Source organism: Acinonyx jubatus, chromosome D1 (genome assembly GCF_027475565.1).
Source record: "Acinonyx jubatus isolate Ajub_Pintada_27869175 chromosome D1, VMU_Ajub_asm_v1.0, whole genome shotgun sequence".
In the NCBI taxonomy this organism is placed as follows: domain Eukaryota; kingdom Metazoa; phylum Chordata; class Mammalia; order Carnivora; family Felidae; genus Acinonyx; species Acinonyx jubatus.
This window is the reverse complement of record NC_069390.1, coordinates 51,599,062-51,625,093: the sequence shown is the minus strand read 5'-3', so window position 1 is coordinate 51,625,093 and position 26,032 is coordinate 51,599,062. Positions and strand designations below refer to the sequence as shown.

Here is a 26,032-nt window from a genome sequence, read left to right as displayed (position 1 = left end):
AAGTGCATAACTCGTTATTTCTCTCCCAAGAGTACAGTATGGGAAGTGGGAAAAAGAATCAGTTTACAAATGAAGAAACTAGGGTGCCTGGGTGGCTCAGTCAGTTAAAAAACAAATGAAGAAACCCAACAAACACTATGTCAGTTAGGTGATCAAGTTTACATCAACACTGACAAATCATGTACATAATAAGTATCTCTGATATGATATGATGAGAATAGACTTTACCTCTTTGGCATTTCTCCAAAAACACATAATCCTGGTCCAACCATAAGAAAAGTATCAAAGCAAAAGGATTGTGGAGACCTGGCATCTAAATGTAATGTTGTGTCCTGATGGAATCCTGGAACAGAAAAAAACACATTAGGTAAACATTTTAAAAATCTGAATAAAGCATTACTTTAGTTAATAATACTATATCAATATTGGTTAGTGAAAGGTGACAAATGTACTGTACCAAAGAAATTAATAACAATAGAGAAGGTAGGAGTGGGATATATGGGAATTCTACAGTATCTTCACAACTAACACTATTCTAAAAATCTAAGACCATTCTACAATAAAAAGTCCATTTTTCATTTGCTTTTATCTATCTTTTTTGATTAAAGTATCCTAGGTGGTGTGAGGTAGTATTCCATTGTGGTTTTGGATTTGAGCTTCCCGATAGCGAGTGATGTCGAGCATGTATGTGTTCACATGCATACTGGCCACGTGCATGTCTTCTTTAGGGTAATGTCCATTCAGATCATTTGTCCAATTTTAAACTGGATTTTTAGTTGGGTTGTTTGTCCTCTTATTATTAAGTTGTAAGAGTTCTTTGAATATTCTATATACAAGTTCCTTATCAGAGATATGATTTGCATGTATGTTCTCTTATGCTGTGGGGTTGTCTTTTTAATGTCTTGATGGTATTCTTTGAAGCATGGACGTTTTTAATTTTGATGACATCTAACTCATATATTTTTCTTTATTGCTCATGCTTTTGGTCTCATAGGTTTTGCCTAATGTCAATGTCATAAAGATTTGTTCCTATATTATCTTCTAAGGGTTTAATAGTTTTAGTTCTTGCATTTAAGCCTATGATTCATTTTAACTTTTATATATGATATGTGAGAAAATGATATGCATCCTGCATATCCAATTATCCCAGCACCATTTGTTGAAAAGGCTATTCCTCCCATCAAATTGATTTCATAACTTTGTTAAAAACCAGTTAACCATAAGTATGAGAGTTTATTTCTGAATTTTCAATTCTATTCCATTGAACTATATATACATCCTCATATTAATACCATGCTGTTTTGATTATTATAACTGTGTAGTAAGTTTGGAAGTGTGAGTCCACCAACTTTATTCTTTTTTTAAAATATTATTTAGCTCTTCTTGGTCCCTTGAATTTCCATATGAATTTTAAGATGAACCTGTCCATTTCTGCCAAAAGGCAGTTGAAATTTTGATAGGGACTTCACAGAATCTGTGGATCAATTTCAGGAGTATTGCCATCTCGATATTATCTCTTCTCATGAACAAAAGATATCTTTCCCTTTATTTAGTTTCTCTTTAATTTCTTCTCAACATTTTGTAGTTTTCAGAGTACACATTTTGCCTTCCACTTGTTAAGTTTACTCTTAAATATTTAATTATTTCTGGTGTTAAATGAAATTGTTTTCTTATTTGAATAGTTCATTGCTAGCATAAAAAATACAAATAATTTATGTACAAATTACCTTATATCCTTGTTCATTACTTGTTTATTACTTATAATAGCTTTTTTCTACATACAAGATCATGTCGTCTGCAAATAGAGATAGTTTTACTCCTTCCTTTACAACCAAGTGCCTTTATTTTAGTTTTTTGCCTCTGTCCTGGCTAGAACTTCAGTATGTTGAATAGAAGTGTGGGAACAGACGTCTGTATCTTATTCCCCATCTAAGAGAGAAAATCTCCAATCTTGCATCATCAAGTATAATGTTAGCTGTAGGGTTTTAATAGATGGGCTTCATCAAGTTGAGGGAGCTCCCTTCTATTCCTAGTTTTTAAGTGTCTTTATCTTGAAAGAGTACTGGATTTTGTCAAATGCTTTTTCTACATCTTGAGATGATCATGTGGTTTGGGTTTATATTCCATTGATATGGTATGTTGCATTAGTTGATTTTCACCAATCTTACATTTTTTAGATAAAACACACTTGATTATAGTATATAATCATTTTTCTATTTTGCTGAATTCTGTTTTCTAGTATCTTGTTGAGAATTCTTTATCTAAATATGGATTTTGAATGCTTTTTATATTGTTTCAATATACCCTGTTAATTAAACAAATGCTAACAACATCTTGAATCAAATGACTCTCCCAAACTGCTGAGACATAGGACCCTGAAGACATAGGACCTTTACAACTGGAGTTACCACATGGCTGAGAGCCATAGAGATACATGTTGCAGAGACAAGAAGAGAGAAAGGGACTGAGCTCTACATGCCCATTTTTTTTTCTCCTTTACATCAATCACTAATAATAAGATACTCCTACTCTGGAAAGTGAGTGAAGAATGAACAGAAGCTAGAAGTGTCACAACAATGTACTATCTTGTACAAGGCACAAAACATCAAAAAGGGGAAACGTTAGTCAACTACCAATTAGGGATGTGCTTAGCTGTATAAAACACACTAGATTATAGTGGCTTAACCAAATTGGAGTTTCTTTATCTCACCACACACACACACACACACACACACACACACACACACACACACAGATTCAGGTAGTTGAGTTGTTATAACACTTCTACTATACCAACAAAAGGCCAGGCTTTTTCTACTTCTCTGCTCTGCCATTCAAAGCAATGACCACCATCCTCCACATTAAACTCCAGCCAAGAAGAAGAGATGGAAAAGGAAGCCTCTACAGACCTTTATATCTGATTGGTCATAAATTAATCTGATGTTAATCTCCAATTACCAGACTCCAAAGTTGAGTATTTTTTGTTTCCCAGTCTCTATGATAATGGAAAGTTATACAAAGGTGGATTTGAATGAATGCTGAATAGCTAACACCAAGTAAAAACAGATAATATACATCATGTTCTTTTCATGCATTATTTTCAGGAAATGATAAAATAATAAGCTATCAGGAAAGTCTCAAAAATTCTAAAGAGTAAGTAAGTTCCAAATATTTCTGGATCAACATGACAAATTCAGCACTCACTGCACCTCCCTACTCCCATTCCAAAACCTAACAATACTGACAAGATATTCAATAATAAATCAACCCATAACATGATACAAAACAAATGGAGAGTCATTTATGAAACAAAAAATACGAGGAAACTCCAAAAGACAAAAGACTATTGTGATAGAATTATGGAAAATAATGGGAGCCCAAAAGGTACACAGGAAAAAAACTGCTACAAAAATAATGTTGATTCAGATTCAGAGACGTCTGATACTAAAAGAAGCAGAAGGCCATGAGAAAATCAAGCTGCTAAAAAATGAGTAGCATAGGAGTAGTAGTCAAGCAGGTCTTCTATCCTGCATATATACTCCTGGACAAGGAAGTAGGCCAAAAGTCAAGAAACAGTGGTGAGTATTCCAGAATATTGAAGATTGGGTCAGAAAACTGGACAGTGACCCACATGGCTATAAACAATCATGCCCCATTAAGCATGGGGCATAAGCTCAGGCATAAATCAAGCTATCAGGACACCCTACAGTTCCTAGACAACACGATACATCAGCCAAATACAACAGCATCCTCACATTGCCTACTAAGAGAAAAAACAAACAATCAATGACCAAGGTGGCTAAACTTTAGAAAGTTTTTTCTGAGTATAGGCCCCTGGCCTTTGCTTTCTTAAAACACTTCTTTAAGCAAATGTGTAATTATAAATTCTTTCTCTGCCCCTTTGCAGTGTATATAAATCTTCTCTTAACCTCTGGTCAGTTTTACAACCTAGGAAATGTCTTTCTCAAGGATCTGGGAACTATCTCCTGAAATGTAAACATTGAAAGAGATGGCACCCCATCTTCCAGTCCCTGTAGAGGGCACCAGCCTAACCTCCAAGGGCACCAACTAGCAAATACAGATGGCCTAATCATAGACAAAATCATTGGTAATCCTCAGGAGTAATTCAATGTGTTAGACACATCCTATTGATTAACTTCCCACTGAAATCCTCCAATACTTTTCCACTAGCTCACCGCAGGGTTTAAACCTATTCCACCTGACAACTTGCCCCAGCTCAACCTTGCCTTTTGACAATTGAGTATCCAGACTTAATTTGTGCTCTCTTTCCCCTTGCTGGCAAAGGCATAAGAATAAAATCAACTTCTGCTTGTGCATCCTGTCCAGTACAATTTTATCTAACACCAAATACAACCAGATATTTGAACAAAATCAACAGAGGAGAGTGGCATTAAAGTTCACAAACATGTGGCACCTGGGTGGCTCAGTCAGTTGAGTGTCCAACCCTTGATTTTGGTTCAGGTCATGATCTCATGGCCATGAGATCAAGCTCCACATCAGGCTCCATGCTGAGCATGGACCCTGCTTGGAATTCTCTCTCTCCCTCTCTCTCTCTGCCCCTCCCCCACTCATGCTTTCTCTCCTAAATAAATAAATAAATAAATAAACTTTTTTTTAACTTCACAAACATAACTCATTCCTGAAGAGATAGAATAAATTCAACATCAATCAAAAAAGGTCCTCTCAAGGTAACCTTCTCTATGCCAACTCCCTACTTCAAAAATCTAGTGACTCATCCCTTCACATCTAAAGCTGGTGACAAGTGCTGTTACTAATGCAACATAATTGCACTATCACTTGGGATCTTTTATTAGTGACATTTTTATAAATAGTCCCTTTGTACATAAATCTTTCTATATTATTTTTTTTATTTTTTATTTTAGAGAGAGAGAGAGCTCGCACAAGCAGGGCAGTGGCAGAGAGAGAAAATCTCAAACAGTCTCCATGTCTAGCGCAGGGCTCCATCGCAGGACTCTGGGATCATGACCTGAGCCAAAATCAAGAGTTGGGACACTCAATTGACTAAGCCACCCAGATGCCCCACTAATTACTCTAATTTGAGTGGGCCATCTGTTCCCTGTTGGGACTCTCTATAATTCAATGTTCATTCAATTAAGCAATATGGAAGTTATTAATGAAAGCAGGTTCAATGCAGCCATAGGACATATTTTTATATGGTTGTAGATTAAAACGGTGAGGAAGTGAGGGCAATATACAAAGATGACTCTTACAGGATGTGCGTGCAATAGAGATTTTTTTTTGAAGTCCTTAGTCCTTGGAATCTTCAAATACTGAGGTGGAAGGTTCAGGAGAGTGGAAGACTGTTGACACAGGAAAAGGGAGATACAGTCAGTTCTGCTATGTCACTTGGTTTAAATGTACAAACATGGTCCAACACCACTGATACATTATGAAACGATTTGAGGATAAGTGAATTTCACATTTGCCTTTGTGCAATCCAAACACAGAAACTGCATCAAGCTGAGAGTGAGCATCACAGAATACACCACACACACACACACACACACACACACACACACTGCTAACACCCACCAGCCACCTTCCCTCACTTTACAATTTTCTGTCTGATTTCAAACAGATCTCCTTTTATCATTTCACCATGACTCACAAGCTGCAGCCCTTCCATCCACGTCCACAAGCAACTTCATGCCCTTCTCAACATAAAGTGTTGTGTTCATTGTAGCATTTGTATTTCTCTCACCCTCTTAACGTGTCAAATTCTGCTATAGTTTATACTAGTTTTCTATCTTTTTTATGTGTCACTGACAACAGTTTTGAGTACTATGCTAACTCTATTTTTCCATAAATCCTATGGTATCTTGTGTGGGGTTTTGCATAGCATGGTGATTTTTCAGAACTCCTGTGTCCCATTACAACAGAATTGACTACTTGCTAGACTGAGTGGAGAGGAAACCAAGCTGAGACAAGAAGAAGAAACACTTTTTATTCTAACAACTCAACCTGGCAGAGCTGTCCACCTGCAGGGCCCATGTCCTAGGACTAGGTTTGTTCCCAGAGTGGCCAAGAGAGGCCTCCAAAATCACTGCAGGCTCCTCCTGCTGGAGTGAGATGACCTGCCCCAGAGGCAGTTGGGTGACACTGAGGAGTGCCACGGGGTGGGCCCAGGGGAGTCAGACTGAGACCAGGTGATTTCATGGCTATGATTTATATCCCAAACCCAGGAGTGGTAAGAGAGGGACAGATCTGCTCTCAGCAACAAAAGGCCCAGCACAGGCAGCGACAGCCAGGAGAGGGGAAGGAGCCCAGAAGGAAGAAGCAGCCTGGGGGCATCTTCATGGCCCCTCCTGCAGTAGTAAATAAACCAGCCACTGTCAAGGACACTGGGAGGGATCAATGGAGGCAGTCCACCTCCCCAGGGGTCTGTCCCAGTCTATGAATCTGGCTCACTGTTGAATTTCTCAATTTGCCTTTCTTTACTTCCATTGGTCTCTCCACCTGGGAAAGGGTTAAAAGTTGTATCTGGGAATGAGGGCAAAGAGTTGGGGCTGAGCTCAGACATGGCCTTGTTGCACACGGTGAGGCTCTCCAGCCAGGGGAATATGCAACAAAACAAACAAACCCTGGCTGTCACAGTGTCAGGCATGCAGGAGTCTCTGTCAAAGTTTTATGAGTTTCATGATCTAGGGTAACTCCTCACACTGTACTACCCCCTTCTCCAAGCCATCTGGGAATAGTCTTAGCTTGGGAGTCTAGGATCCTGAGGCTAATGAGCTGGATCTCTTAAGAACCTTCATCTCACCTTATGGTATGGTGCTAGTGGGTGCCTATAGTTGCAATGTGAAGGACAGGATTTGAAACTGACTTGACATTCAAATCTATATCTGTCTGCTCAACTCCACAGACTATCCTCCTAAACATTATACCACTTTCAACATCCTGAAATCTTATATTGAAACTTTCCAGAATTTCTCAACAAAACCATACTTTTTCCTGCTTTTCACATTATCCTGTGTTAAGCTCTGCTGTTTGGTATCTTCATGAATTCATGCAGCTAATTAACACTATGTAAAATTAGTCACTGGATAAGTACTTTTTATTCAAGTATAGTTGACACATGTCACAGGTATAATATACATATTTACTTTTTATTATCAGCTATATGTCCAGTTCTAGATTTGTCACAGGTATAAAGGTAAATAAAGTAGTTAAGGTCCCTGCCGTCATCAAGATTCCTTTACACTAATTACACTACATTATAGTATCAGTGGCTTTCCATTTTTCATAAAATAAAACTAATTTTCTTAACATGCACTATTCAACATTACACATGAATTAAATCCATGTCAATTTTGTTCCCCATTAATGTGGTGTTACTCATAGTGTTTAGAATGTAGTAGGTTCAAAACATGTTTACCTAATTAGTGAAATCAAAGTCATATATAATCTGACTCCTTCCTATCCCTTCAATGTATTTAGAACCACATTTCTGAGTGGGTAATCATTCCAGCTGCAGACATTGTTGAATATCTCTTATGGATTTGTGATAAAGAAGTTAAAGTAAAACCAGTCAGATTCATTGTGTGATCTTTTTCTCCTTGACCTCCTGGGTCCAGCCACAGAAAAGGCAAATAGTTTGTTCAACCTAGTGTGCTGTTTATTCTCTATGTGGCTGCAAATCCATTTTCTCTTTCTTTGCTCTGCTCTGTGTTCATGGAGGCTGATCTCTTCTATGTCCTGCTTCAGCTCTGTTCCCCAACCTGACTCTTGGACTTCCAGTTCAGACAACAGTAGTCACCTTTAGGACATCAAATATAGGAGGAGAGAGGGGCTGGGGTACTTATTGCTACCCCCACTGTTTGGTCTGATACAGTTCTAACCATGGTTGTGTTTCTCGCTAGCCAGAGATCCTAGTAAGAAGCCCCTCTTCCACAGCTCCACAGCCCCCCAGGTTGGAGTAATACTGCTCCCTCCCCTTCTGGGTGGCAGTGGCTAGCTCCTGAGTACTTCTTGTTGGTACCTGACCCTTGCAACACCTCAATAAATATTTCCTTTTTAAACTCCTTTCAGTTAAACCCTTTTCTAGTAGTTTCCTGCTTATACCCTGCATGATACAGTAATTGGTACCAGAAGGGGACTCATGAACAGACCCTCAGAATAAGATTCTAGAATTTGGTTACTCACATATTTGATGAGCCTGTGGGAAATCTTATCAGCACAAAATGGAACATCAGTAAAATGTGGCACGGAGTGATATCTCAATAGTGCAAATTACCACCAATGTGGTTTAGAATGGAGGGCAGGGTGCTATGATGAAAAAGACTGTAGGATGGGCTACCTGGGTTAAAATCCCAGCACAGTCACTTATAAGCTGTGTTACTTAAAAAAATCACTTTGTGTCTCTGAGTCTCAGTTTTCTTATTTAACATGAAAATAATAATAGTTCCCCTACATCACAGGGTCCTCACGAAGGTTAAAAGAATCAATATATAAATACCACTTAGAATAGTGCTGGGCTCATATTTTAAACATAAATTAATTCCTTCATGCCCTTATATTTTCTTTCTCATAGAGGCTCTCACACACTATTTAGACTTTCCTCCAAGTTGAAATCAACTAAAAGTGTAAACCTTCACAGCTAATGCCTACCTGTTCCATTTATATATATTTTTCTCATTATACGGTCATTAGCATAAAGAGAGAGTCCAGGTCCAATCTACATTTACAGATCACATTTCTTGGAGAAAAAACACAAAGCCAGGGAGGAGAAGGAAGAAGGAAGGAGTCTGTTGGGAGTTCATATATCTGATGGTTAGTTTTATGTGTCAAGTTACCTGGGCTAAGGAATACCCAGATAGCTGGCAAAACTTTACATCTGGATGTAACTGTGAGGGTGTTTCTGGAATTGATTAGCATTTCCTCCAGTTGATTAAAAGACCCACCCTCACCAATGTGGGCCCACATGAACCAATCTATTGAAAGCCTTAATAAAACACAAGAAGACAAAGGAATGGGAAATCCCCTCATCTTGAGCTGAGATGTCAATTTCTTCCCTGCCTTTGAACATCATAGCAACTGGAACCTCAGCCTTCAGACTCCTATACTTAGACTAGCAGCTGCTGGTCTCAGACTAGGATTTACACCAGTGCTCTCCTGCTTCTCAGGCCTTGAGACTCAGAATAAATTATACCACCAGCTTTCCTGGTTCTCTTGCTTGCAGACAGATTGTGGGACTTATCAGCCTCCATAACCACATGAGCCAGTTCCTGTAACAAATCTCCTCTTATATCTATCTATATCCTATTACAGTAAAACCTTGGTTTGCGAGAGTAATTAGCTCTGGAAACATGCTTGTAATCCAAAGTGCTGGTATATCAAAGCAAATTTTAAGACCCCTTGGCTCAGTTGTGATCATGTGACATTCTGCATCACTTACTACTTCTATTGCAAGACACTGTTTGTTTATCAGGTTTAAAATTTATTAGAAATGTTTGATCCATCTTGTGGAACACCTGCAGAACAAGTTACTCTAAATAAATCCAAGGTTTTACTGTAGTTCCATTTCTCTGGAGAACTCTATTACAATACAGTCTCCCTTAAGGGGAGAAGCTGAGAAGGAGACATTCTTAGTTGATAATTAGGGGAAAATCATAGAAAATAAAAAAAGGAAGGAAGGAAGGTGAGATGGAGAGAAGGGAGGGAGATAGCAAGAGAGGAAGGGGAAGAAGAAGAAGGGGGGAGGAAGAAGAGGGAGAGGAGGAGGAGGAGGAAAGAAGGAGGAAGGGAATGGAAGACAAGGAAAAAAATATTTTCTTTGAAAAAGAAAACACTATCCCTTGAGAATTCCTAAAGGCAAGCCTGCAATTAGGATGTATGGGGGTTAAAATTCACATAGTGTGTGCCCTAAAATCTAATAGGTAAATTTGTTGGGTTTTTGAGTTTAAAGTTGTAACAAACCTTTATTATCCTTTTAATATTTTGTATTATCTGTATGATAACTTCTTAAATCACCATATTGATCTTCTGTGTTTCTCTCTTTTTCTTTTATAAGTCTTATTAGGGCTTTATTAACTTTATTAATCTTTCCAAAGAATCAACTTTGTTCTTTTGTTAATTTGATTTTCTCTATTGTTTCTCTTTTCAATTTTATTGATTCTAGTCTTATCTTTATTAATTCCTTACTCCTGGTTACCTGGGCTTAACTTACCCCTCTTTCTTTAAATTGTCAAGTCATCAACTTAAATAATTGCTTTTAAATCTTCATTCTTTCTATTATAAGCAGTGAAAATTATAAATTTGTCTCAATTTTTTTTTGGGGGGGGGAGCTGTGTCCTACAACTTTTGCTATGTTACCAACAGTCAGTTTGAAATATTGTCTAACTTCTTCTGTGATTCTTTTTTAAGCCATGGATTATTTAGATGTGTGCTATTTAACTTCCAAGTGCTTAGTGCTTTTCATGGCATCTTATTGTTATTGTTTTCCAACTTAATTCTGTGTTTGTTAAAAGAATATATTGTGTTCTCTTGAAATTTATTGAGACATAATTTATGATGTAGCACACACACACAAAAATATCCTGCCCCCATCCCGATGCCCTTTTTCCCACCCCACCCCCACGCCCCCTTGTAACATTATCAACTTCATTCAGAACGTGAAAGGAGCCATCTGCTGCCTATTAGGGAAGAACTTTATTCTTCCACTCCACTTCCAGAGGAAGGCTTTTCTTCCTCTCACCACAAGGGGGAAATAATAGGAATGATATTTCTGCTCCTCCTCTCCCTTGATTGGTTTACCATATGGAAAGAAGGATTACTAATACAATTGCGCAGTGTGTGGGGTTAATGCATCTCAGACATAGGAAATATGTTCTGTCTGTTTCACTGCCTTCCTGGAGGATCTGTCAGTATAGCAGTGGACTCTTGTACCTTGTATTCAAGTTATCACATACACACCTGCATAAGAACACTAAGGTCTGTTTCCCTGAGAGAAAGCCCTAGAAGCCAATGATTCTTTTTACATTTTACATTCTTCCATGGCTCCGTTTATGGGGTTCCCGCAATCCTCCTTGCAGATGGCTGGGTAATTGTACTAGTAGTCCAATTTTCACATTAAATCTACACATGTCAAGGTGGGGGGAAGAAGTAGGAATGGATCTCAAGATCTAGAAGTAAGAGAATGAAATTGACAGCCTCCCCTTTGTCCTCTGGTCCCATCTATATTTTGTAGTCATGACTTACTGGAAAAGAAAGTTACTAGGTTCTAACTGTCATTACTTTGATCACCCTTTAATTCCTTGTATGCAATCTGAACTACTAAGAACAGAGGAGATAAAGAGTGAGAAATCTGCACTTTCAATTGCCCATAACATTCCTGAGCTTCTTTCTATCAAGAGTTACCCTGTCTCCCTCAAATGAGGAGCATCTAATTCTAGGATGGGAGATCTGTCCTCCCAAACAGAAAAGCACACTAAAAGTCACCAAAAAAAAAAAGATAGAAAGAAAGCATTCACACCAGGGATATCAAGTTTGTGCATTCATCCTGTACCACAAATAATTATTAATAGGTTTGTTGTGTTGGGGAGTAAGTCAGGCACTTGGTATTGAGAAGTAAATGACACATAAGAGACTCCTGTCTTCCTGGCGTCTAGTCTAGCACATAAAATGCATGCAACACAAGTAATATCACAAGATTAAATTAAAATTGTAATAATTCTGATTCAAGATGTTGGACTGAAAACATGATTTACTTCCCACATCTGCCAATGTTTCTCTTTAATGGCTAAAGAAATATGAAAATAAGATAATTAAATACCAGTACTAGATATAGGAAAGTGTACAATTATCAGTTCAAATACTTGGGAAATTTCTGGTATTCATAAGTCACATAGGATTGGCTTCACAGAAAAACCAGAATGAAGAGGCTGCAAACCAATGTCGGTAGTTGTGTAGAGAATTATGAATTAGGGAAGGAGAAACTGGACAAGTTAAATCTTGATGTAGAGATGGGAAATGTGTTCATTAAAAGATCAGAGAATATGCCAAGCTTAGAGTCAATGGAAATGGTGACAGAAATTGAAAGATATCCTTCATGAATTCATGAGGTCATTATTCTTGTATGGGCTGGACAGCTGTATCAGTGTAGTGTTCTATGCGCACAACGTGGCTAGGACATAATCTCCCTATATAAAAAGAAGATGCTGCTGACCCCCAAACCCTGTCATTGCAGTGAGGCCAGATACAATCAAAATCAATTCCAAGGTAGGGTACTCGCTAGAAATGGACAAGATGTATGGAGAGGTAGCTCCACATATCAGCATAGTGTACTGTACCATCTCTGGTTCCAGGTATAAAAGCTTCTCTATTTCAGCAGAAAAAGAGGGAACTTGGTACACCTTTCATTTTCTTCTTAACGACCAGAGGGGAATTCTACCTGTTAGCACACCGCAGCACAATGACCTACAGAGTCTTACAGCCAGAAAACAGGAGCTGTAACCTTCACAGCCTCTGAGGAAACTGTCACCACCTATCTAAACCAGTAAGTCTCATCGATGAATAGACAGATAAAAGAATCTACAGACAGTTGAAGAACACTGGTCTCGTGAAAAGGAAGGACGATGTTAAACAAGCAGAAAAGCTAATCCTTTACAGATAGGAGTGAAAGTAGAAAAAAAATTTATAAAATATGTAGTAATATTTTTAAATGTCCTTTTTTTTAGTTTATTTATTTGAAACGGAGACAGCATGAGTGGGGGAGAGGCTGCTGACAGCCAGAGCCTATTTGGGATTTGGGGGCACCTGGGTGGTCAGTTGGTTAAGCATCCAACTTCAGCTCAGGTCATGACCTCATGGCTCTTGAGTTCAAGCTCTAAGTCAGGCTCTGCGCTGACAGCTCAGAGCCTGGAGCCTGCTTTGGATTCCATGCCTCCTCTCTCTCTGCTCCTCCCCAACTCACATTCTGTCTCTGTCTCTCTTTCTCAAAAATAAATAAACATTAAAAAAAAAAAAAAGATTCTCCAAATTATAGTAGGGGACTTAACCTACTAAACAAGTTTCTGTCTCAAGTTTAAGTCAGGGTTGGTGGCCCAGAGAGCATTGCGAACACAGGCTCTTCTACAGTGTTGTTCTGCCATCTTCAGTACATGTTTCCATCTTGTGACCCAAGAAGCTCTTCAGATCCCACCATCATACCCACATCCCAAAAATCCACAAATAGTGTAAATGGGATGAGAGAACAAACAGCTACTTTGAATAACCTTCCTAAACAAAGTACCTCTAGAGCCAACATAGTTGTTTTCTAGTGAATGGGATACAACATACACCACAGCCTGGGCTTCCTCAGGACAACTCACCAGAGTTCAAGTCCTGCGCCTACAACCAACGTGATGAGAACATGTAATTGTTCCTACAATAAGAACTCATACAATTCCTCCCTAATTCACCCAAACTGAAGATTTCCTACTCAGTCTCTGTACCTGAAAACTATTTATTAGGAGTGAAATTTACCAAGAAAGGGGAAACTGGAACACTAACTCATCCATTCCCCCCTTTTGACCACTGTGGAGTCCACTGACCCCACAGTATCCTACCTCAAGGCAGCAGTGACTTGCTTCTTCCAGAACCGAACAAAATGTGCTACTTTTTAGGAACACAAAAGTTAAGTAATATTTTAGGGCAATGTCCAACAAATAGGATGCAACACACCAATTATGACAATTCTGTTGTAAGTTTAACCTAGCTCCTGTTACCAAAAGGTGGGGTGGGATCTAATGAACATCATTCCATATCCACATTTCAGAAAGAGAAATTTCTACTCTCAAGTGGCATAACTAGTTCTATATTTGTCAATAAATATAATAATAATAATCTATAATTATAATAAAAATTTACCAACACCAGCTTCTAGAACGTTATAGTTATTAGATAATAATAATTACATGATTACTTTTGCTTTGTTAAATTAATATTCATAAACATACATATATTCAATACTTGGTCTTATTCCCTTCTTTCCTAAGTAAAAAATATAAATGAATTTAAATATAATAAATAAAAAATATAAATAAAACTTTTTAAAAAAGAAATCCACTATATACATATATCTTTATATTTTAAAAATAAGGATCAGGGGCACCTGGGTGGCTCAGTCAGTTAAGCACCAACTTCAGAATGGGTCATGATCTTGCGGTTTGTGAGTTCCAGCCCCCGTGTCTAGCTCTGTGCTGACAGCCTGGAGCCTGCTTCAGATTCTCTGTCTCCCTCTCTCTCTGCCCTTCCCCCACTAGCACTCTGTCTGTCTCTCAAAAATAAACATTTTTTTTAATTTTAAGCAAAATAAAAAATAAAAATATGGATCATAACATATTATTTATAGAGCCTATTACAGTATTGTCCCCCTTAGGTCTGTTTAAGTAAATGAGAAACATATTGTAATACAGGTGTTTTCTCACATAGTGGACATCTCAAACGCTATGAGAGACATTCTCTTACTACAAAGAAAACCAGTGCCCTAGAGCTCCAGCTTTTTGAAAGTTCAAGACACTTTAAATCTAAAACCAGACAAAGGTTGGGACTTCCCATTCCCTTACTAGACAATGTTCCACAATCATTGGGTGAAGGCAGAAAAAATGGCATATCCAGAGCTATTATCTATTGACTTTATCTCCCAGTCCCTCACCACAAGGAGTATATAAATATTGGTATCAAGAGTAAAAAAAAAGGATGGGAAAAATAATCACAAATCCTGCTATCCAAGTAATCCAATAAGTGATGGAGCCAGTGCCCAGGGGTGTTCTTTGCCATGAGATAGCAGGACTGGAAGGACCCCTCACTGTGCAATGGTCTCTACCCACATAGCTTAGACCAGCCATGGACTCCAGGCAGTACCTTTGACAGGAGCCTCAGAAAATAATAACTGGGACGTGTTCAGATCCATCCTTTTAGGGAGAATACCCTGAGTACTCGCTGGCGGATCTGCTGAGTCTTCACCCCATAGACAAGAGGATTGAGTGCAGGTGGCACGAGGAGGTAGAGTGTGGCCAGAAGAACATGGACATGATGGGGTACATGGTGGCCAAAGCGGTGAGTGAGGAAGGAGAATATTCCAGGAACATAGAAGATCAGGATGACACAAATGTGAGACCCACATGTGCTAAAGGCCTTAAGTCGGGCCTCACCCCCTGGTACTTTCAGCACTGTCTGGAGGATGAAGGCATAGGAAATACCAATGGCCACGACATCTAGCCCAACCACAAGCAGAGCCACTGCCAACCCATAAGCTCGGTTCACTGTGGTTTCTGAGCAGGCAAGTTTCACCACAGCCATATGTTCACAATAGGCATGGCCTATGACGGTGGCCTGGCAGAAGATAAGTCTCCGCAACAGGATAGGGAAGGGGAGGAGGAGGAGTAACCCCCGTACCAGCACTGCCATTCCAATGCGCCCTATGATCCCTGGATGCAAGATGGTGGAATGGTGCAGAGGGTGACAAATGGCTACATAGCGATCCAGAGCCATGGCCACAAGCACACCTGACTCCATGGAAGAGAACGCATGGATGAAGAACATTTGGGTCAGGCAGACAGTGTACCCAATCTCATGGGCATGAACCAGGAGTACTGCAAGGGTTTTGGGTGCAGTGGAGGACGCCAGCACCAGGTCAATGCCAGACAGCATGGCCAGGAAGAGGTACATAGGCTGGTGCAAGGATGGGTCAGTCCAGATGATAAAGATGATGGTGACATTGCCCATTACAGCAAAGAGATAAAGGACACTCAGCGGCATTGCTATCCAGTGCTGGCTTTCCTCTAAACCGGGGATGCCCATCAGGAAAAAAGAAGGCTGCAGTAGCCTCCAGCTGGAATTACTAAGGGCCATCGTCAATGGCTTAGAGAAGGAAGAGAGAAAAGAAACAAAAATCATGATTTCTCCATTGCTGGGGGGTTATCACAGTGTCTACCTCTGGCTACCACCTTCATGAGAAGACAGAACCTGAAAGTGAAACACAAAAGAATAAAGTGAGATACAGAGAATCCCCTGTTCTTGAGATAATGTCTTTAAGGTGAGACATCCACATGCCTGAATTAAGATAGGTCTACTTTCATTTACAGGTAAGAGTAATCATGCTGCTTAGAGATGTCTAAACTACCATTCAATGACTTCTAATTTGGAATGTCCACTTGAATGGATCCTCTATATCACCTCTTGCCATTACTGAACACAATAAATCAATCTGTTATTTTTTTTTTAAGTATTTTCCCTCAGTTTCCACGACACAGCACTCTACTGTGTTCCTCCTATGTCCTCCATCCCAACACCTTCTCCATCTATCTGTCCATTATATGTTATTGATTCCAGGGCTTCATCCTCTCCTCCCTTCTCAGTTCTGTACATTTTCTCTGATTGAGTTCATCCATTTACAATATTTAAACCACTTATATAGTCTAATATCTTCCAAATCTAGGTTTCTAATTCAAATACCTTTCTGAAATACAAATCCATTTTCCACTTATCTATACATCAATGTCTATAGCACACACTCAACATATTCAAGACTGAATCAAATTGTTTATTCTCCCTAAATACACTCTACCTCCTTTATCTTCTCTCTATATAATCACTATATCTACCTATCTAACCCAATGTAGAAACCTGAAATCATTCTTATTCATTTTTATATCTCCTTTTACTTTGTCACCACTCCTGTTGACTGAATTTCAACCCCTTTTGATCCACTCATTCTTCTCAACCCCTAGGGTCACTGCCTAGTGCATACTCCTAACGTTTATCACCTGGATTATTTCCTTAGATCCTCTGGCCTTCTCATTAACCCTTTCTTCCACACTGCATTCTTAAGGCAGAGGATTATAAAATATATCTGAAATTCAAAAGTCATCATATCACTTCTGAGATTAAAATCCTTTTGTCCATTTAATCCATGGACTAATATCATAACTGACTGGCAAGCAAAGTTTTCAAAGGCTATCTTTTGTATTAATTTGACTTATACTTAGCACTTTTCCACACATATGTTTTGCTTGAATGATTCCAATGTTGGAATTATACGAGCACACCAATTTATTTTACATGTAACTTTAATGTATTCTTTCTTCCTCTTTTATCTGAATTGGACTTTCTCATCCTTCAAAATTCATAGGCTCTTGGCTACTGTCTTTTAGAAGGACTCATTAGCTGTATTAGGAACATACTAGTCATGTCAGAAGCACTTTATTTTGTGATCTTTTTATCTTTATCCACAGTTTTCTGTTTTACATAATTACAGAAATCTTTTCAGTGTCTTAATGGTTTGTCTTAAGAAAAGAACAATTTCTTATTAAACTTGATAATTATAAGCTGGCTGGCAGAGGCTTCACAGTACAGTGGGATAAACACAAGCTTTGTAGGCAGACAACTAAGGTTAAATTCTGCCCTTTTCATATTCTACAAATGAAACCATGGCAGGATACTTAAACTATCTGAGTATAGATTTCCTCATCTGATTGTAGAGCAAATAACACAAATCACACTTGTTTATTATAAATATTAATTAAATGATATGTATAAAGTTCTGGTATATAGATTATTCTATAAATAGTGCACAAATTTATACCTAGTTCTGTAATCGTACCATGAAAGACACATCCATTCTTGCTACTTCCCCAAGGTAGGGCCGGTGACTGTGAATAAGGTATTGGGCAGGCAAGATGTTATTACCAATTGTCAGATCCCAGAGGACACACAGACACCTCCGGACAGAGCCAAAATTAGCATCCAGATTGGCTGGGGACACACAGAGCTAAGTCAACTACCCCAGGGATAGCTGGTTGGGCAGAGAGGCAGAGCAGGGAGTGGCACATGCACCTGATCAGGTGGCCCATCTGTCCAGTGTTGGTCATCACCCCTAAGCCTGTCCACCTTGATGTCTGCCAGAGGCAGCTTCATTCTCAGTGAGCTAGGAAAGCCCGCATTTCACTTTAAGCTCAGGTTTCTCATTCACACAGGTCACACTCAGAGCAATAAATTCTTTAAAGGCTAAACATGTTCATTCCTCCCATCTGCTGAGAGTGTTGGCTGCTAAAAGCTCACAATTGAATCACTCTCCCTTGGACAAAGAGCTGACTCATTCAAGATTACTTTTCCTTTCTGAGTGTAGCTCTTACCCAATAACCACTCTAAGTACAAATACAAAGACCCGAACCTCTCTCTTTTGAAGCAATAGTGAAGGACCATCTCAGCCCAAGAGCAGCCCCATGGAATCAGCTCAGGCAGCTGGGGTTACAGGATCAGTTTAACTTTTTTGTATTTTCTGTCCTGTTTCCCTCACTCCCTGATAGATGTCACTCCAAAGTATACTTCACAATAAGATTCCTGCATGCAAATCTCTGCCTCAATGTCTGTTTCTAGAGGATCCAACCTAAGTTAATACCACCTGTCTCAGGTGACTTAAGCTTTCTGCCTCTCTTCTGAGAGACTGTGACAGGCCCATGAATATCAACCCCAATATCATGGCAAGTATGGGGAAAATACTGATTCTCAGAGTTCCTAATGAGATGGCTAAGACCTCCTTTATAATATCTCCCCAATATCAAGCAGACCCTTCCCTTGGTCCACCTCTGATACAGCACTTATGGTCCACCTCAGTGGCCACATTCTCCTTTGGAATAATGCTTCAGTTGCAGTCTTTCCATTCATCCAGCCAACATGTATTTAATTCATAGCTAGTGCAAAGCCTCATTTATTCATTAAGGCATTCAATATGTATTAAATATCTACCAGATCCATATACACTACTATATGTGAAACAAAACAAATAATATGATAACTCTTGTCATCATGGCTCATGACAGAGTATACATTATATATGTGATCACAGAAACCTAGTAACAGTTACAAGGGTTATAAATTAAAACTACAGTATGACAATCATATAATACTCTTACTATATGAACTTCTAATTCTAGGGAGTGCAGAAAAGCCCCCCCTAACTCAAGTTAGTGACCAGAAGAATGGGTTAAAAGTGAAGGGAAGTATGGGAGTATGCTCAGGATACAGAATTTCTGAGGCGAGAAGGAAGGGAGCTTGGTTTTGTCAAAGACTTGAAAGAATCATGAAATTTGGGATGTAGTACTCAGGAACTGAGCCTGGTTCATAAGCAGAAACCATAGTAGTATTTTTAGGTCATGTTAAAGAACAGTGGAAAGTGGAGATACTGAAGATTTCAAGCACAAGTTTGAGACACGATCAGAATCTCAGTATCATGCTAGGAATACATATAGGAAGAGGTAAAGCACAGATGCTAGGAGATGTGTTAGAGACACAGTGATCTCCAGAGAGGTTCAAGGATATGTTGTGAAAATGGGCAAATGAGGTAGGTATATTTGGAAGAAAGAAATCAAGAATATGAAAACAGAGTGTTCAATAGGTCATTCGCATGATTCCTGAAGTCTCACACCAGGGTAATGGGAGGCCAAAAATAGGGAAGACATTAACTTAGTCATCATTTAATGAAGAAGAGCAACAAGGAGAGACACCAGTACCAAAGAGTGGTAGAGAATGATCTGTATGAATGACATGAACAGCAAAAGCACTAGTCCATGCTTGTTTGCTAGTCTGTTTTTCCAGGGGGAAAATCCTAAAAATTGCTTTGGGGAACAAGAACAGTGAACATACTACCAAACCAGAGTATGACAAGTGTGAGAAAATGTAATGTCCTCACTTAGTAGAAGTATAAAATTTTTGTCAGAAAAAAATGGATATGAGAGAACCAGCTTCATATACATTTTGTAAAAATTAAATGAGAGACTTTATGAGCAAAGATTTTTTTTCTCAATGGTTCAAGGTACCATGCAGTAAGAGCTGAACAACAGTACCTGCTCATACCATCAAGATTTTATACTAATACAACATATTCATATGAATATTGTTTAAAATGAGTTTAGTCAAAGCACATAGAAACTCTACACTCATTGGTAATAAATGTCATTCATCCTCTTCCTCTGCAATCCTATAGCTACTGTGCATCTCCAGCAGCCCTTTCTTCCACTCCTGCCCATGAAGCAAAGTCATTTTTTATTGTGGTAAAATATATTTAACATAAAATTTATCATTTTAACCATTTTTAGTTACAAATTCAGTGCCATTAGGTACATTCACAATACTGTATAGCCATCACCAATATCTATTTCCAGAATTTTTCCATCATCCCAAACAGGAGCTCTGTACCTGTTAAACAATCTCCATCCCTCTCTCCTCTAAGCCTTTGGCAACCTCTATGCTACTTATATCTCTATGAATTTGCCTATTCTAGGTACTTAATATAAGAGGAATCATACAATATTTGTTATTTTGTGTTTGGCTTATTTCACTTAGCATAACGTTTAAGGTTCATCCATGTTGTAAGCATGTGTTAGAAATTTGTTCCTTTTAAGACTGAACACTGATGTGTGTATACTACATTTTTGTTAATCCATTCATTAGCCAATAAACACATAGGTTGTTTTCACCTTTAAGCTACTGTGAACAATGCTTCTGTGCTATCTTCTTAGTAATAATATTGAAGATTAATATTTGACTGAGGAAACATGGGACCATTGAGTATGGCATAGAGCAGAAGCCACTTAGGAAAGACTGAAGCAGACTCCCTTTACAGACCATAAGTTTAGCCCTAACCCTCCATCTACCCACTCGACAACTCAGGCCCATACTCTTCTAAACCCTGATCATTCATAGCATCTCTAACCTGACCCAACCTATGTCCCTTTCTTGCCCCTCACTTCCCATTGAGAACTAATGTCCCTTTCTTGCCCCTCACTTCCCATTGAGAACTAATCTGTGACTTGGAACCAACATCCACCACAGCACTGTCACATTTTATCATACTTCCTATATTTTCAAGTTTATTTCATCATCACACCAAAAGCCTGGTAAATACTCAGCATGAGGAAGACAATAATGAAGAAAAGAAGAGAATAATGAAGAAATAAAGATAAGGAGGAAAACAAATTCTATTTTTCTGCTTGTTCTGTGTTTATACACAGCAGTGAGGTTGCCTTATTAAGAATAATCACATTCTCCAGTGCACCTGCACAGTGTCCAAAATATCACAAGTTGAAATTTTTGAAAAATGAAATAACATTTGAAACTTAAGGTAGTGTTCATCATAGTGATACCAATAAAGACATTAGTGTTAAGAGTGATTATGACTGCAAAAAAAAAAGCAATTATGATTTCAATGCTAGTTTTGTGACAACTTATTTCATTTCTTCAGTAAAAAGTTACTGAGTGCCTACTGTGCCACACTTTGAGATTAATGTACTCATTTAATCCAAAATACACATATGTCAATACGACTAATGAAGAAACATGCTAGTAATGATATAATCCATTAAAATAATAAAATTCATTTATTGAGAAAACATTTATTGAGTGCCTATCATATGAGTACTATGTTAAGGATACAATGCAATTCACCATTTTGTAGAGATGGGGGACAAAGATCATTAAACCAATTATTATATATTTATTTAATATATATTTAATTAAGATATGTTTAATTAATATATAATTAATATGTGTATATTTAATTAATATGTATATTATTTAGTTAAATATACATATATTTAATTATGATGGATAATTAAAGAAAGATACATGGAGCTCTGAGTTCATAAAGTGACCTGATCTATCTTATAAAACCTTCTTCAAAGAGGTGAGGTTTAGAATGAAGCTCAAGATGAATAGGAATAACAAGGATAAAGACAGGGAGGTGCACTCCCAATAGCAAGATCCCAGACTACCCATGGCTGGAGGAAGCATGGACACTTGGGGAACTAAAGAAGGAGACTTATGTATATTACATAACATACCACCAACACTACATATGTTGCAAGGATACATAAATACTTAGGAACATACAACAAACACATTAAAGTGAGTGCCAATAGTAGGAACTGGAAGAGAATGGCCCAAAGAATTAGGAATCAAGACAGAAAATAAAGAATTAGAACAATAATTATTGTGTGAAATAAACTTTAACTCAAGGCTCTGCACCTAAGACTAAAAATGAAGAAATAAAAGAACAATTATCATTATTCTCAGAGCTTAAAAATACATGATACTACAGGAGTCATAGAGGGCCATCCATCTCAAAAACAGAATCAAAGCATGTGAACTAAAGCACTTCTAGAATCAGATGGAATATGAATATTTTTTAAAAAGTTTCTCTCATTAACCTGAAATTCTAAAGAATCTCCATAGTTTGTCACCTTTATTTCTGTGATGCCAAAATTTTACCCAAGGCCTATCCACTCCCACAGACTGCCTGTGTCAGTGTCATGGTGGGAAGTGGCCCATGTTCTCATATGTACAAATAGGCTTCCAGTTCATCTCTCCCTAATCTCCTAAGTTACTTGTTCCAGGTCCATAGATACCTTAATTATTTCTTAATTCCTTGATTCATTTATCTTCTCAACACAAGTAAATCACAAACTCTTAGAATAAAGACATATCCAAAAAATTACTTTCTTGAGATACCCCTGTCTTCCATCCCAATATCTAAACACTATATAGACTTCAGAAGAGATTTCCCAACTTCCAAACACTCAAGAAAACTTCATTTTTCTCTTGAATGTCCCCACCAAGTAAATGAACTAGGCTGTGGGGCTCCCACTCCAAAGGGGAAGACCACTGTTGCCCCTGATGTCCAGTTCATGAGAACTGCACTCAGGTGGGATCAATCTGCTTGGGCCTCAGCATTTTAAGCAGCTGCTCCCGGATCTGCTTGGTCTTGACCCCATAGACAATGGGGTCCAGTGCAGGGGGAAAGAGCAAGTAGAGATTGGCAAGGATGACCTTAGCAGCAGAAGCTGTGGGTGGGCCAAAGCGCTGCATGACTACAGAAAGAAAGCCTGGTCCATAGAAGAAGAGGATGACACAGACATGAGCTGTACATGTGCTGCCAGCTTTAGCACGTGCCTCAGGTGAAGGAAAATGAACCACGGTCCTCACAATCTGCCCATAAGAGTAGGCAATAAAGGCCACATCCCCCACACCAAGAAAGATTGCCACAGCAAAGGCATAGAGGTTATCCACAGTGGTGGCCCCACAGGCCAGCTTCACTACTGCCATATGCTCACAGTAGGTATAAGCAATCGTGTGAGAGCCACAGTAGGACAGCCGATGGGCCAAGCTTGGAAAGGAGATGGTCAATCCCACACCTCGCAGCACTACCAGGCCTCCAATCTTGGCAACAACAACCGGGGTAAGAATGGTTGCATAATGTAGTGGGTTACAGATGGCCACGAAGCGGTCCACGGCCATGGCCACCAGCACTCCTGACTCCATAGCAGAGAATGCATGGATGAAGAACATCTGGGAAAGACAGGAGTGGGAGCTGATAGCTGTAGCACCAAACCAGAAGATGGCCAGCATCTTGGGCAGAGTAGAGAGGGAGAGAACCAGGTCAACAAAGGAGAGCATGGCAAGAAAGAAAAACATGGGCTGGTGAAGGCTGTGCTCTGTCCGGATGAGAAAAAGCAGGACACCATTCCCAGTCACTGCCAGGAAGAACATAAAGCAAAAGGGAAGTGAGATCCAAATGTGGGCAGCAGTCAGTCCTGGGATGCCAGCCAAGAAGAAGGTATGTGGGAAGTGATGAGAATTATTGGAAAGAATTATGGTGATCATCTCACTTAGAAGCGTGAAGGGCTACTAGAAAGAAAGGAAGCAGGTTAAAGTCAGTGATGTGGAGATTGGGAGCTCAAGATCTATGGTCTCACTAACAGCACCAGCACCATCACTCTTCCCCCATTGGTCTCAGTAAACAGTCAAAAATGATTTTCAGCTTAACTAATATTTCTGCAAGAACCTCAAAAACAGAGGAGGCAAATTAGTTTGGTCCAGTGGGAAAAGTGTTGGACAAGAAGTTCAGAAACCAGTTTCCAGAATTTGATATCCTAGTATATCTATGACCTGGAGCAAATGACATAACCAGGAAAATGGTGCCAGATTAATCTGTGGAGGATGTTCAATAGTATGAAGGATCTGGACATTGCCTTGGATTGAGAGAGTTTTGAAAAATTGAGTGTGTAGAGCTTACACAAGAGAACACTTGTGGTGGCATGCATGATTTTTAATGGGTTCTTCAAGTCCAAGAAGAAACTCCCTATGAGAGAAAATTATTTGTTTTATGAAGCCAAAGGAAAAAAACAAGAACAAACTCATTCAAATTTATGGTTCAGAACTCAGCAAGACCTTTGTGTCTTCAGAATGATAAACCTTATCAGAAAGACAGAGGTATACACAGGGTATATTGGAAAGGAACAGCACAAGGTTTACAGGAAGAATCAGTATGCAAAATCAGGTCATCCATTTCTGACAGCCATGCTCTAAGGGTACTATCCAGTTCCGGAGGGGAAAAGAAGACATAGCAGGTGTCATTTCAGGTACAGCCAGGATTATGAACCCTAACATGAAGCATTCAGTTTTCTAACAGAGAAGTCAAGCTGGGTAACAGTGAGCTTACAATAGATGACGCTATGATGTCTCTGAAACTGTAGAGAGATGTATTATGAAGTAGAAAATATCAGCACAGAACCCTAGTGGAGGAGGAGGGATAGGCAGGACAAGTAGCAAGAGCAATACAAAGTTCAGTCTAAGAGGCACTGGTAACAAACACAGGAACTTCAGTCCAGGAAATAAACAAAAGTCTCAGAACTAGAAATCTAGATTAGTGTGAATATGGACTGCCTGACTGAAACGCTGAACCCTCACCTTGCAAAAAACATCAAGAGACTGGAATTGTCAGAAGATCCAAAAATAGTCAAGGGATTGGAATCAATAATTTGGATCAAAAAATATATTTCCTGGGTTCCTCTTAAACTTTAAACCCCTTTTAAACAGGGTCAGGTGGAAGATACACATCAAACTAAGGCAAAGCATGACCAAAGGCAAAGGAGAGGCATATGCAAGGATCTGTAGCCACACCACGGAGAGATGGGAAAACCATGGAGAGAGAGCATCTGATTATGCCTGTGGGGATCACAGAAGGCTTCACAAATAAGGCAACATGAGAGAGGAAAGTTGAATAATGGAACAGAATGTTCCAGAATGACTCATTAGCACTAAAAGGAACTCCAAACTCATAAAGTACAGAATTCTTGATGGAAAGCTAAAAAGAGATCAATATTAATGAAGCAGTGCAGAGGGATGAGATTTGAGAGGAAGGTTGGCCCCAGACTGTGGCAGGTCTTAAGTGCTCTTCTAGATGGCACTACATGTTAATAAGAGGTCAAGGAACTTGTTTAAGCACAGCAGTGACACGGATAGATTAGTGCTTTAATAGATTTCTTTCATAGTGTTCTGGGCATAGGAAGATGATGTGATAATAGAGTGAAGTAAGCATTAGATCAAGTCTTTACTGGAAAATTCTATCAAATATTTAAGAAAGAAACAATGACCATCCTTACAATAGAAATAATAATGCAAACTTTTAGAAAACAGAGGAAAAAGGAACACTTTCCAATCCATCTTACAAGGCCAGTATTAATCTGATGACGAAATCATATAGACAGTACAAGATAGGAAAATCCAAACCAAAGTCCCTCATGAGCAGAGATATAAAAATCCTTAACAAATGATTAGCAAATACTATCCAACAATATATAAAAAGATTATTATATCATGAGTAGGTGGAGCTTCCCCAAGAATGCACAGTAGTTTATCATTCAAAAGTAAATTGTCATATTAACAAAATAGTGAAAAGTATACATATCATATCATCATCTTAATAGAGACAAAAATAAAATCATATGAAAACAACATTTACTCATAATAATAATAGAAAAAATGCTCAGCATATGGGAAATAATAAGGAATTTCCCAAACATGGGGAAAAAAGGCATTAATGTAAACCTTCAATATCATACATAATAATAAAAAGTTGAGGACTTTCTCCCTAAAATCAGGATTATCAATGAATATTCATGATTGCACTACAGGTGTTAACCACTGAAATGAGACAAAAAATAAAATCTTAGGG

General features: G+C 38.7%; 3 protein-coding genes across 6 annotated transcripts in view; all 3 read right to left on the bottom strand.

Annotated features, from left to right (window-relative positions):
- LOC128311840 (olfactory receptor 52L1-like) overlaps positions 1-26,032 on the bottom strand; it is a 63,344-nt gene that overhangs the window by 29,564 nt on the left and 7,748 nt on the right. For 3 of the 4 annotated variants that reach the window (XM_053203579.1, XM_053203578.1, XM_053203580.1), the window contains exon 2: positions 229-343. The gene's annotated coding sequence lies outside the window, so the exon portion shown is untranslated. Of the gene's footprint in view, positions 1-228; positions 344-5,252; positions 5,343-26,032 lie in introns of all 4 variants that reach the window. The other variant, XM_053203581.1, reaches the window with a different exon arrangement.
- On the bottom strand, positions 11,402-20,063 carry LOC106981159 (olfactory receptor 52L1). Its single transcript, XM_027052628.2, has one exon. The coding sequence runs from the start codon at positions 15,916-15,918 to the stop codon at positions 14,923-14,925; it is 996 nt and encodes a 331-aa protein (XP_026908429.2). The 5' UTR covers positions 15,919-20,063; the 3' UTR covers positions 11,402-14,922.
- LOC128311843 (olfactory receptor 52K1-like) lies at positions 20,059-23,971 on the bottom strand. The gene has a single exon (XM_053203584.1). The coding sequence runs from the start codon at positions 23,677-23,679 to the stop codon at positions 22,717-22,719; it is 963 nt and encodes a 320-aa protein (XP_053059559.1). The 5' UTR covers positions 23,680-23,971; the 3' UTR covers positions 20,059-22,716.

Bases quoted from the DNA above. Each gene is read 5' to 3' on its own strand.
- LOC106981159 (XM_027052628.2), bottom strand. From the start codon at position 15,918: ATGATTTTTGTTTCTTTTCTCTCTTCCTTCTCTAAGCCATTGACGATG.
- LOC128311843 (XM_053203584.1), bottom strand. From the start codon at position 23,679: ATGATCACCATAATTCTTTCCAATAATTCTCATCACTTCCCACATACC.